We start from the raw sequence: 13,238 nt of genomic DNA on the forward strand, positions 1-13,238 counted from the left end.
ATCTATTGCAAGAGAGGCTGACAGGAATATAAAGCACTAATAAATAACAGACAAATAATCATGTAAAGCAACAAATTTGCTGAAAAGCAGCAACGGAGTTAAACAAATGTTAGAACGATTTGTGACTAGTTTTAAATTGAAGGAAGGAAAGACAAGAAGCTAAAGAAAACTAAAGTGTTTAGAGTCTTGTGCACAAAGAACCTGCTGGTGGTGGGACTAAGAGACCCGGCTGCACAGGCAAAAAAGTCTTACACCTGTAACAAGGGGCCTTACCCAGGAAGGATTCCTCAATTCAGACACAGCTTTGAAATTACTGTATTTTGAAATATAACCTCATCATCATAATATCAACATGTTGATTAAATACCTGGCATTACAAAAAGCAAATAGAAGAAGGTTTAGAGAGATTGTTAAAGAAGGTTATTTATCATGCTAACGGTGCTTTGCAATGTCATCCTACTTTTAAGTACATTACATGGTTTATAGGAAGGAAGGTGATTTTGAAAAGTTATCTTCAATTAGAGATCAAATAATCAAAAGATCTAAGAAAAAAACCAAGAAACAAGGAAGCTGGCTTATACAGGCATTTTATTATCAATTAGCTGTATATATATATATATCTACATTTCAAAATTAATCAGTATTTTATTAAGGAAAACTATTTATAACAAAGTACATGAGAAAATTCTTTGAGAGGTAGAATTCCCTTACCATTAATCTATAATTCATATACAGTATATTGTATATATATGCACACACATATGCTACTTTGTGTGTATGTTACATATACACAGTTGCAAAAATGTACAGTATTGCATGTAAATTTTATTCAGTGATTTTGATTTTTATAGCTGCTCTCAGTGTTGCTTTTTAACACTTTCAGTACAACTTTCCATAGCAGTTTGTGATCTGATTCTTTTAAAACATGATGTAGCACTTAACTTCAGTCACAAAGCAAATGCAGGGTGTTCACAGCTCTCCAGGAACAAAGACTAACAATCCAACTAAATTTTATTTTCAAGTTCCTGCAGCTATTGGAAAAACAAACAGGTAACAAATCCGTTTTGTTTTTGTCTTATACAGGAGGGGCAAATCAAGTCCTCATAGCTGCTTATATTCTTTTCCTTACCATGCACTTTTAAGTTCTGAAAATTTGACACATTATTTTAGTACCTCCCTGTAACACCATTTCATCCTAAGCCTCGTTCCTAATCACATCTGACTGAACTGTACATTCCAGAGAGTAAAGAGCATCTTTGCTATGACAACTTTCCAGCATACAGGAGGCTACCTCAGCTATTTGCTTAACAACAAATATAAAGATTTATGAAGCATCCAATTGACAGGTAAAATTTTATGTCCAACACTTACTGCTCGTTGCTACGGAAATTGTACACATACTGCCAAATGCAGGTTAAAAGCCTGCAAGTATGCAGTGCCACCTAATTCATTGTACATTTTTATCAACTTCCATTTGGTCTGCCTTCATTTTTGCAGCATATATTGCATAGCAAAAGTTAACATCCTACACTGAAAACAAATCCTTTAAGACAAATTGAAAGAGTGTTAATTGTACAACTGAGTCATCACATAAATTACCTTTTTGTTGCAGTAAGAGATGTAATTGCATCACATCTCAACAAATATTTTCCCTTTATTTTTCTTTCAGTGTTTCCTTAAGAAACATTAGCAGCCAGAAGTGGAAAGCAGACTATGTATCAAGTGCTTTTAGTAGATACTGCAATAACAAGTCTCTCACTAGTTAGACTTCCATCAAATTACCAGAAGACCAGTTAGTAAAAAAGTAAATTACATTAGGCTCTAAGCAATAATGATGGACCCATAAAACAAGAAAAATCTCTTGTTCATAAAAAAATTTATATCTTTGATAAACATGTAAAAATTCTTTAAAATACACATTTTTGTAGCAAAGTAGACCCTAAATTAAAATATATTCTAGTTTTTACATGATTTTTATATATAGTTTACCAAAATATTCTCTTAATACATATTTTAACACTGTACACAAGTTAATAAATGTCTTAATGAAACTCATTAGAAATATATTCAAGCTGTCTCAACATAAAAAATTTAAATTTGTATATAATATAGGGTAGCAACTTCCATAAATTCAACTTCAGTGCATTTGCAGTAGTCATTATCAATAAATTTCTGCCTGTTAAGAAGTCTCCTCTTGGTGTTAAGGTTTTAATACATCTTGTATTGAAAGTTCCTCCTTTTAACCAGCAGCTTCTTTTCTTCAGTTCTCCATCATGAAGGACATCGATTTGAAGAGCTCAGCAGGTTTCACCAAAGCAGCAAGGCTTTAGTACTGAACATACTCAGACTGAAGGGACTGTGCAGAGAAGAAAAACTGATTAAAACTCACTGGACAGGTTTTATTTATATATAACATGTATTTTTCACCTAAAGATTAGAGGAAGGACAGAAAGGAGAAAAATAAACAGAGTTGGAGGGGGACCTGAATCTCTACATAGGTAAAGATGAATAAAATAGAAGAAATTAAAATCTGAGTATAGTGAAGTCCATCAACTTTCCTGTATCTACACTTACTTTTCCAAACCAGTTTCTTGAGATTCTTAAAGAAAGCCTTACAAGTCCTCTAAAATACCACTGCCACTGTAATTGAATTGTTTCTATTTATTCTGAATGAGAATCCAACTGCTACTGTAAAAGTCAGCTTACTTTAGATGCTGATTCAGACAATGATATAGGAAAATGTGATGTAGCTCATTGAGGAAAAAAGCTACATCAGTAATCACAGATGGATAAATTTATGTATTATTACCAAAACCAGATGAAAATGAAGCACTGCAAGTGGCTCATCTGGATTAGTAGCAAGTCAGTATAATTAGGAGAAAATCATAACCTGCTCTACTGTATTTATATACATTTCTGTTTCTATTGAAGTCTAAAATTTTATTACAAACTGATTAATCAGCTTAGACAGTATCCATTTTATTAGCTTTTATACAGATGTATTGAAGAAGTCATTGTGATGAATATAAGTCTTGTACAGTGATGAGCTGTCCCAGATTAGTACAGTTATAAATAAATAGCAAATAAAATCCCCAAACATATTTTAAAAGTGCATCAAGTCTTCAGAACTAGAGAGAACTACTGGAGACCAACATGACTTCTAAGGACTGGACCCTCACAGCCTTCTCTTCCACTATTCCTAACTAGTCATTACAGAAAATGCTCTTTGGCACCCATAGTGAAACCTGGGAGTAGAAATGCATAATACATTTATATATACACCTTCATAGCTCTAACTAATACCACACAACTACTTTCCCCCTATATTTTAAGTCTCAGTACGTATTTTCCAAGTTGTTTTTTAAATGCATTTTCACATCTTGAAGATTTGAGACCATCTGGATATTCTTCCCTAGGTAGAAAAAGTGCTGTCAGCATTGAGATTTGAATACCACTGACTACAAAAAGGTGTGGTTTTAGTAAGAGGAAGGCAGAAGGTACAGCCCTCCATTAATGAACACTTGAAACTTCTCCTCTCTTAATGATCCTCAAAGGCTTCTCATTTTCAGAAGTGCGTTTTAACAACTGGAAAGATGGTTACACTTAATTAGCGCAGTATTTGAAATGGCTCCATCAAAACTGAATCCCGAGTAAAGCTGATTAATAAACATTTTAAAAAAGGCATGAAATGTAGTTATATACTCTCATATGTTAGATTAATTTAAGCTTGGACAGATGAAAGATGACCAGAAAGCACTGCATGCTCTTAAAACCAGGCAGTTAGTTACAAAGAACTGAGAATTCAGCAGACAGCAGGAACCAGGAATTCTACAACATTATTTCAATGAAAAAAACGAACTATAAATTAAAGATTCTGAAGTTAAACTGTAGTTCTTAAAATTGTTAGTAATCCAAGTTACAAAAAAATATGAGGGGAAAAAAAACCAAAATCAAGATATTTTTTCCTGTTTGGAAACAGGATAGCATATTTTGGTAATTTTCATCACAGACGGGTAGGCAGAGTTCATTTGCTTTCAAATGGAGAAATATGTTTTTCAGTATGTTCCCACCCTCATCATAACGCCACTTCGAATCCCCATGATTTCTTCCTAATGTCTCCAAGTCTTTTCTGAATAAAGGGAAATAATTGAATCTAAACAGAATTTTTTTCAGATTAGTCTATGACTTCACATAAATTTCTATCACTAAAAACATGGTGATAGTTGTAGCAACTGAGCTATTGTAAAGTATACAGACTCACATTTGAGTTTGAAAAATTTAAATACAGCAGGAGAGACTTGTTTTGAGGGTTTTTTTGTGTTTTCAGAGAAGTAATTTGTGCTCTTAAATAATCTCTTCACATGTCTGGAGAGATTGACTGTAAAGTTTCAAAGCCTGTAATTGTGGGGTTTTTTTTCTTTTTTCTTTTAAATCTTTTGAGGAGTTTTCTATTTTAAAAGTTACATTTGCCATGACTCAAAGTATGGCCTATGCTTCTGAAAGCTTTGTTAAAAACAAAAAAAAACCCAATCCATTTTTCCAAGTAATTGTCTGGATTTAACAAAATCTTATTTAATGCAGAGTAAAAACAGAAGGGAAAAAACCCCAAGAAAATTGACTGCTGAATTGCAAAGATGAGAGTATAAAATCAGTTAATGGAGAAGAAATCTCAATGTGGTCTCATGGCATGTCAAGCTTGCCCTTTTATACCCAAGTAACGGACATTTAAACAAAGAACTAAGAATTAGAGCTTCACTACAGTTAAGGATATCTAATGAAGTTTATGCTGAAACCACTGCTGAAACATCACTTCCATGTTTCTTCTGCAAGAGGAGGCACAGAAAGGCTCCCAGAAGAGAAAATAAGCACCAAATACTGGAACTGTATTTGCAGACATGTGACTGCAGGACCAAGCCAGCCTGAATTTGAATTCTGTTTCAAGACAGAATAACACCCTATAGCATTTAGGCCTATTTGTTAGGATTTAAACATGCCCCTTCCCCAGGTAATTGCAAAAATGTAACATCAGTTTTTTAAATTGTCCATCGACTCTCCCAAAACGTTGTTGCAATAGGAGCGTTGCTGCAGGCAAGAACTACTGTGAATGCACAAAAGCCACAGCATGCATTAGAGAAAATGCACACACGTGAAGCGATCCTGTGGGTCTGTTAAATTTACACAGCAGCAAGATGCACTAGTGTCTGTCTGGTTTTTGCAAAGCCTGTCCTATCTTTGTTCATGATAAGTTCTTATTAAGAAAAACCATGCTACAGGTAAAGATGGTGTATATGAATTTTAAAACACTGCCAACACTTCTCAATTTTTTGGCAATGTTTCCATCTTGCCAGTTTCCATGACAGCTATAGAAGCAAAAGGTGACTCATCTTAAGACTACCCAGTTACATATTCTCCAACAGAAATACATTTTAAAGAGCAATGTTTGGATTTAGAACTATTGTAAGAAAAAAGCAAAAATCTTATAGCACTACCTTAAGTGTGATTATAGTTGAAGAGAGTAATTCTGCAAATGGTTATTGTGAGAGATTCTGTTTGATCAAAACATGCACTTTGTAAAATAAAGTATTTATTTTATTTGACTGGAACAGCAAGTTTTCCTTTTCTTTGAAAAATCAAGCTTTTCTTCTAGCTCATCAGCATAAACATGATAAAGAGGATTATAAGCTTGCACTGATGAAGAACAAAAACCATTAGAGAAAAATACATGTCTGACAACAATAGTTATAGCCATGGTTATTTTTTATTCTTCCTTTTTGTTAAGTGGAACGTGGAACAGCAGTATTAATACTGTTTCATTGCTAAACACTGGGGGAAAAAAAAAAAAGATCAGTGAATAACCTTCTCTTCCATACTGCAGGAAAAACTCACTAATGAGTTTAGTGAGCATAAACTAGAACTGAAAAATTTCTGTCCTAGCCATCTCAAAATGCTTCTGAATTACTCGTGTTAGCAGAGATAGACAAGTAAGAGTGATAAGGTGATTTTATAAAATAAAAGTACTGCAGGATTACAGCTGGTTATTTTGATATCTAACTCAGGGAAGGGAGATTCTGGCAATTAAGGGAAAGGAAATTAATCAGGATCATTCTCATCTTTGATGAGCTAAGTGAATAAACAAAGCACCGGGACATGGAATAGACTTCTGTCAGGTACATCACCTGATGTGCTCCAATTAGAAAGAACACAAACGCTGCAACAAGCCTAGGCTGGGCTGTCACGATTTCCAAGTAATTTCAGCATCTAAAGCAGTGAAGTGGAAATGATTAAACAGAATTCTGTTTTTAAAAGAATTCTACCAGAACTAGTAGCTTGATACTACTCCATTTTGCTAATGAGCTTCAGACCACTGGTAAGTGCCACCAAAAGCAAAACAGCTGCATCTCAGGGGCTGAAATGATAAGGAAAAAACAATCTTCCTTGGTGGGTTAATTGATCCCAGAAGAAGAGGGGAGAGGAAGGAGGAAAAAAAAAAACCCACAAAAACGCAACAAACCAAATAAAAAGAAGAGATGATGCTTTTCCACAGAGTTCCACATGAAAAAATATAAAAAAAATCCCCAACCAAACCAAAAATCCCCTGAGGAATGCAGGACATGGGACATAAATAGAAGAAATAGAAGTCACTATCATCAGTGGCAGAAACTCTTGTTTTCTATTTTTCCCTCCCCCTCAGCTCCCAGTGCATTACACTCAAATAAAATAAAAGAATCTATGTATTCATAAGCAGGATAGCACCAAGTAGCAGCTTTCTGGACCAGAAAGATTTTAAATAGCTAAAGAACTTAAACACTTTCCAAAAGGAATTTTGAGCTAACTTAGCTTATTAAAAGAAAATCAAGTTCAGATGAGCAGCATGAGATATCACCACAACAAGAAAAGATGATAACAAAGGATTGTAACACTGACATAATAAAGAGATACAGAAAGTTTCAGGTTAAAAGTGAAATAGTTTTAATCATGACTGTTCAATCAGTGGGACTGACCTTTCAGAAAAAATATGTTGTCTTCAAAATAAACCATCTGTATTTGCCAGTGAGCTGCCACCAGATAGAAATCATTCAGAGATGAAATGATTTAAAAACCTACTCTTGACTTAAACCTCAGGACATCCCAGTAATTGTGCATAAAATGGTTAACAATTTAGTGCACTTCTCTGTGACTGGGGGAGATGCACAGGGCTACAGGGTACATTTAGAAGCAAATGCATTAATCAGAACACATCTGAAAAATATCCCAAACACTTTTTAGCCATTATTATATTGGAAGAATATTACTTCACAGGTAAATCAGAAACATGCACTTTGCCATGTAGACTTTGCATGGCACGGCTCTTGCTAAGAAATGCTGCTTCTCACATCATAGCATATAATATATAAAACAGAGCATTTTTAGCTCACCTCACTCTTCAGAGAAGACTGGAGATAGAAACTTGTTTGAATATCTTGCTGCATTTGACTGTGTATAACCTCTATTCCTCAGGAGCAAGCAATATCAAGCCAAGAACTATTCAAAGGCTATATCCTTTATAACCCTTATATCCTCCCATGCATTACTAAGTCATTAAAATAGGTAGGAAGAAAATTAAAGATATTAACACGGAAGAATTGTGCATTATAGAAAGGCTTTTGTTCATTAGAAATGTTTTCCATTCAACCTAAAACTTTACACTTATGCCTAAGATACTTCACTTAAATCAATGTTTTAAGTCACTTAATAGTTCTACTGCAGAGACAACAATTAATTTCCTTCTTCACTGCAATGCACAGAGCTGTAAGCACCTCTCTGCTGTCAACATGACAATTTCATTAATTGCTCTGTTCTTCTTCCTTAAACTATACAGTACCCTGCCTTCCTTGCTTTTCTCTCTTTCTCTAAGTCATCCTTACCAAAGAAAGAAAGGCACGCTCCAATTCTGGAAGACACATTGTAAACCACCCCGTCTCCCCACACAGGTTTGGGTCAATTTTTGTGTCAATGCCAACTGTGTCACACCTCGAGGGTTTATGAGATTTAGTAGAAACACAGCACTATCCTAGAATTTTGTAAATGTCTAGACACAAAAAACCCCAAAGTGTCACCAATACTTAATTTCCTGTCCTATGCTTATGGAACAAGCCCACTAACTTGGCTTTCACTGTCAAAAATAATTTGTAGCAGGAAGTTACTGCAACTACCTCTCCAAAGGAGGTGACAGTTCTTAGCTTTTACTATGTTATATTTACATTCAACCTTTTAAGCTGCTTGAGGAAAACAGGCTTACTGTTTCTATGATGCTTTACATTTTCATTTGGTACCCTTGTAAATTCTGACCTATTGTGAATGATGTCAGCTTATTTTCATGACTAACTCATATTACACTTACAAGGAGTTTCTTCCCCTAAGGGTGTTGCATGTAAGTTTACATGCACATACTTTATGCATAATATATAGCTGCAAGTAAAATATGGGAAAAAACCCTCTAAAAATGCTGCTGGCAGCATATAGTTTACAAAAGAAACTATTGAAAAGAATGGGAATGGGCTGACTCTCCAAAGAATTACTGTTCAATACATTAAATATGAGACACTACTGAAAGTGAGACATTAAAAAAAAAAATAGCCAATTTACCATTATTCAGATGATTGACTGCTCTCACCCACTGTTGGTATGCTGACTTTTAGTTCCAGTACACTCAACAGGAGCAGAGGACTGAATTTCTGTAAGCATGTTAGATTAAAGAGTGGGAACACCTAAAAAGGATGACTTTCTAGAGCAATCAGAATGTATGAACAAATCAAACACTCATCTATGTATCTCAAACAAACATTCCTGCCTTGCTATACAGCTTTTCACCTCTCTCATCTCCATGCCTAAAGAAATTAAACAGAATTAGTTAAACAAGAACAGTCCTCTTGTCCTAGAACTTGTTTCATCATAGAAAAACTGTTATGGCTTCCATATCTCACTTAAAAAATCTCAATTATATGTAGTTTAATACAATCCCATGTAGTAGGGAAAACCAGTCAAATTAAAGAGATGAAGATGTGGCAACATTCAAGAACTCCCTTGCAAACAAGTTACTGCTGCTGTTTAAAGTGAAGTTTAAACTCAATTTTAAACTCAATGAAGAATAGTGATTCTAAGATCATGGAATATCAGAAATCTATTTCCAGATAAACTGTAGTGGATAAGAATATATATATATATATATATATATATATATTTTTTTTTTTTTTTTTAAACAAGGACTCTGAAAGCATCAAGTATTCTGAAGAGCCACTTTAGGTAAAGCAGATCCTTCCACAGTAGGAAGAACTCACTGAGTAAGAGAATGCAGAATCCCATTCCCTTAACTAACTTCAATGTTCTGTTTACCCAGATTAGGTTTCAGCCACACATGCAGTTTAATGCCACAATGGAACAATGAGATTTTATTTCCTCCTATCATCTGTCCTCAGACACAGCAATTCATCCTCCCAAGCTAAAAAGATGTGGCTTCTGAACTGTGAGTGGTGCCACATCCGAGCTGTTAACAAGAGGGTGGGTCCTCCACTTCTGCAGGAAGAACACTGCCCATGAATGACCTTTCTCAGGACATCCAGGTTACATGCAATGTATGTTATTAGCTGTTTTAAGACAGACTCACCACACTCAAAACCATTAGCAGGTGTAACACCACAACTTTCTTTATACTGAAACAATTTATCAGTGGTAAGGAAACAGAAGAGTGATGTGCAATACTCCGAATTTAACTTTACACAAAGCCAATTTTATTTCCACCCAGTAAAAAAAAAAAAAAAAAAACAACCAACAAAAACATCAGTGTCAGAACTAGTCAAGAGAGGCTGACAGGCTCCCTTAATCACAGGCAAAATCTGTGAAAAACAGTGTACTATTTTTTGTAATTAGTGGGCTATCAAATCCTTGGAAACCAGGTATTTTAAATTGGTTTTAGATTTATAGTGGTAGATATGATTATTTTTTCCCTAGAACAGATGAAGCTATTTCTAATTTCATAAATGAAGTTTCTCTAGTCTCTCCTCTCTGCATACTGGATAGAAACACTTTCAAGTTGCATTAGTTTATCTGAACATCCTCTTTATACAGACTCTTTTACACAGAAAAAGGGCACAAAATAAGCCCAAGGCAGCAAAGTTGTTGAGGAATGAAAGCTGCAATGCAAAACTATTAGAAATATTTTGCTTATACTACTTTCCACATTTGGTGTTAAAAATGGAGTAGGTTTCAAGTCAAAAGCACTGATTGTTCAAACAAGCCCTATCTTTAAGGATGTTCTACCTTCTGTTTACTATGATACATTCAAAGGCTTCTTACAATCCGTTACTGCACAAAGATGACGACACATAATGAACTTAGAGACAGTGTTATGGATAACTTGAAATAAAATCTAAAGGGTAAGAAGGTCCATAAAAAAGTTATCAGAAAAGATGCAAAGTTCAGGCACGATTTACTTTAATGAAGCTTCTATGTAATAGATGCTTAGAAGAAATGGAAAAAAAGCAGCTGAAATGATAGGTAACAGACAAAGGTGCTGTTCACAAACATTAGAGGGAGTTGGAGAATTATGCCGAGTTAAGATTTTTTTTTTTTTGCAACTGTTTTGCTCACAGAAGCAAGGAAGAAGAGCACCAGTGAGCTGCCTGAAGTGCTGTTGTGAGGGTGACTTACAGGAATGGACTCTGGTATGGTGCTGGAGGAGTTGTAAGGCCCATAAAGGAAGGCTGCTGCGTACTCATCTGCCACGGCGCTGTGCAAACTGCTTTGGCTGCTCAGGTTGTTGCCACTACTGCTGTTCCTGTTGTATAAGTTGTTGTTCAGTTCATGGTTTTTTCTGCGTGGCAGCTGCAAGCTGCCATTCAGGTGACTGGAGATATGGCTTACAGAAAAACCTGTCCTAGAGGACAATGATGTCATTCTGCTCTCATCATCATCTGAAGCAGCATACAGGTTCCCTAGAGAACTGGCTAGTCTGGAGTTTATGGAAACGCTGAATGGAAAACACATGCAGGGAAAAAAATATTCACAAGGTATGTAAGATATATACAAAAATGCAACAGACAAGTAGAACACTTTAGGTGACTAACACAGACCATTCTGAAATAATCTGTGTTTGCACATAGGTTCATTTTCTAGCTCCTAAGTAACTAATATCAGAATTCTTTGTAAGGACTTGGCAAATTTTGTTTATTCAAGCACTAGAGCATGGCCAACTTTCACCTCTGTCAAACGATACTCGCATGCAGGAGATGGTATTAAAATGTTTAAGCAGTGTCTGATTTACACTGAAGTACTTTGTGAACGTGGAATAGTTTAAGAACTCCTCCTCTGTTTCTTGCAATCAGTTTTGTTACACAAACCTTCAAGTAACCAAGAAGTAATATGACAAAGTTTGAGACTGGAAATCGGGTGTGCTGAAATACCTCAAGCTGGTTACTGTATTCAGAGAACTATTTGTGCACAGTTATTAAAATATCAATCATTCTGAGAGTCATTTAATATATATAATGACTTAGGACAATAGTAATAATGGAACTAAATAGTAATTAATCAAGGGTTCAATAAAAAAAATAATTACCTCTCAGTATTCTGAGAGTAATAGTATATGGACTTGTGGGAATATCTCCAAAACATCTATAAACAGAGATAAGTGAAAGAAACCTTAACAACCCACAGTGAGATGACACAATCTCAATAAAACTCTCAGATCAGTAGGATAGATTTTGGGTTTTGCTTGTTTTTTAAATCTGTAGGCAACCGAAGTTTAGCAAGTGGAACAGCAAATCACTGTAAGTAAATTTAAGTCTTCTTATAGCCAGAACAGCAAGTGCTTCATAGGCTGCAGATGTACTGACAACCACTGTAGGATACTGTAAGCATTTCTACCAAAATGAGAAGAAGAAAAAAAACCTTTTAAGGTTAGAGCCTGAGGACACTGAGAGCCTGCTTATTCTTTCTGCAGATGGTGAAGTAACTGCCACCACTCTGGAGGCCTTCAGAGGAGATACGGATCCTTCTGTGCTACCTGAAGTATTCAGTCTAAAAAGAATGCAGAGTTCCAGTGAGAAGCAAGATTTTATAATTGAAATATACATTTCCAACACATATAGTCTTTTAGTACATATTTTAAAAAGTGTGAATTCTCAGGTCTGAGAATTCAACAGCAAAAATTGAAGTTTGCCTGCTTAAACGTATTTTTAAAAACAACCTTCCAGATATCCACTCCAAGTATTTCCCCTGCTGCACCTTATTAAAAAGTTACAGGCCACTTTTCACCTTGATAATTTATAAGGCCAAGTGTCCATTTTTTAAGTTTTATCATAACTTTTAGAACTCTAAGTGTAAATTTGATTAAGAGTACTTTTTGAGCTTATAGAGCAAGTATGAATAGAAAACCTCAAATTTGTAGCTTTCATGAGGTCAGCATCATTTCCAAACGAAAATTTTCCCAGAGTTGCACAGAGCATGCAGCCCTTTCTTGGCTGGGATTCTTAATAACAAAATTCTCTGTGTGTTGATAATGAGTTGTATATATGTTACACTGGACTGCTCGAATTGTTACTATTATGGCTGTCCACACTAATTAATTAAAAAAATTAATCTTCGCTAACCCTAGATCAGGGGATACAACGATCAGACCTTAAAGGATGAAAAAACTTGGGTACAGATCTCCAACTACAAGCACAGAAGAAAAATGACATTGAGCAGCTTTAATTACACACCAAGAAAGGCTAAAGCATTAATTTCCAATGCTAGCCATCTGGAAAAGTCCAACTCAAAAATTCAGGTCACAAAACTGAAAAAAATGTGCTCTTTTCAGTATTAATGCTTGATACTGCTATAAATTTTGTCTTACATACTGTATGTGAGATTCAAAGGGGTAAGGCATGCAATTTGCAGGTGTTTAAAAACATTTGTTACCTGCCTATGCTCAGAAGTTTGAAATCACATCCATTGATTAGCAATGATACAAAACACTGAAAATTAAGACCCCAATCAAGTGATATACATTTAGAAATAGAATTTTAAAGTCAGTACCTGAATGGTTGTGAAATTGACCTGGTGTGCAGTTTCTTGTCTTGCAGCCTAAAGAAACAAAAGCAGCAATCTTTATCCAAGGATAAAAAAGCTTTCCCCTCTGCCAAATCACAGCTGTGTGTCTCTGGTTGGCTTAAAATATAAAAATAAGAGTTAGAATTATTGACAATCAGTGTTTTAATTTA

The 13,238-nt window shown here is 35.1% G+C and overlaps 1 protein-coding gene across 4 annotated transcripts in view; it reads right to left on the reverse strand.

Annotated features, from left to right (window-relative positions):
* Positions 1-668: 668 nt before the first annotated feature.
* CDC14A (cell division cycle 14A) overlaps positions 669-13,238 on the reverse strand; it is a 51,998-nt gene continuing 39,428 nt past the window's right edge. For 2 of the 4 annotated variants that reach the window (XM_040072408.1, XM_040072407.1), the window contains 4 exons: positions 13,054-13,185; positions 11,926-12,054; positions 10,687-11,005; positions 669-2,356 (listed from right to left, as the gene is read on the reverse strand). In XM_040072408.1, the coding sequence (XP_039928342.1) occupies positions 2,327-2,356; positions 10,687-11,005; positions 11,926-12,054; positions 13,054-13,185 (610 nt within the window). In that variant the 3' untranslated portion in view covers positions 669-2,326. The remainder of the gene's footprint in view (positions 2,357-10,686; positions 11,006-11,925; positions 12,055-13,053; positions 13,186-13,238) is intronic. The other 2 variants (XM_040072409.2, XM_040072410.1) reach the window with 2 other exon arrangements.

The sequence above is a fragment of the Hirundo rustica genome, chromosome 9 (assembly GCF_015227805.2).
Source record: "Hirundo rustica isolate bHirRus1 chromosome 9, bHirRus1.pri.v3, whole genome shotgun sequence".
Lineage (NCBI taxonomy): Eukaryota > Metazoa > Chordata > Aves > Passeriformes > Hirundinidae > Hirundo > Hirundo rustica.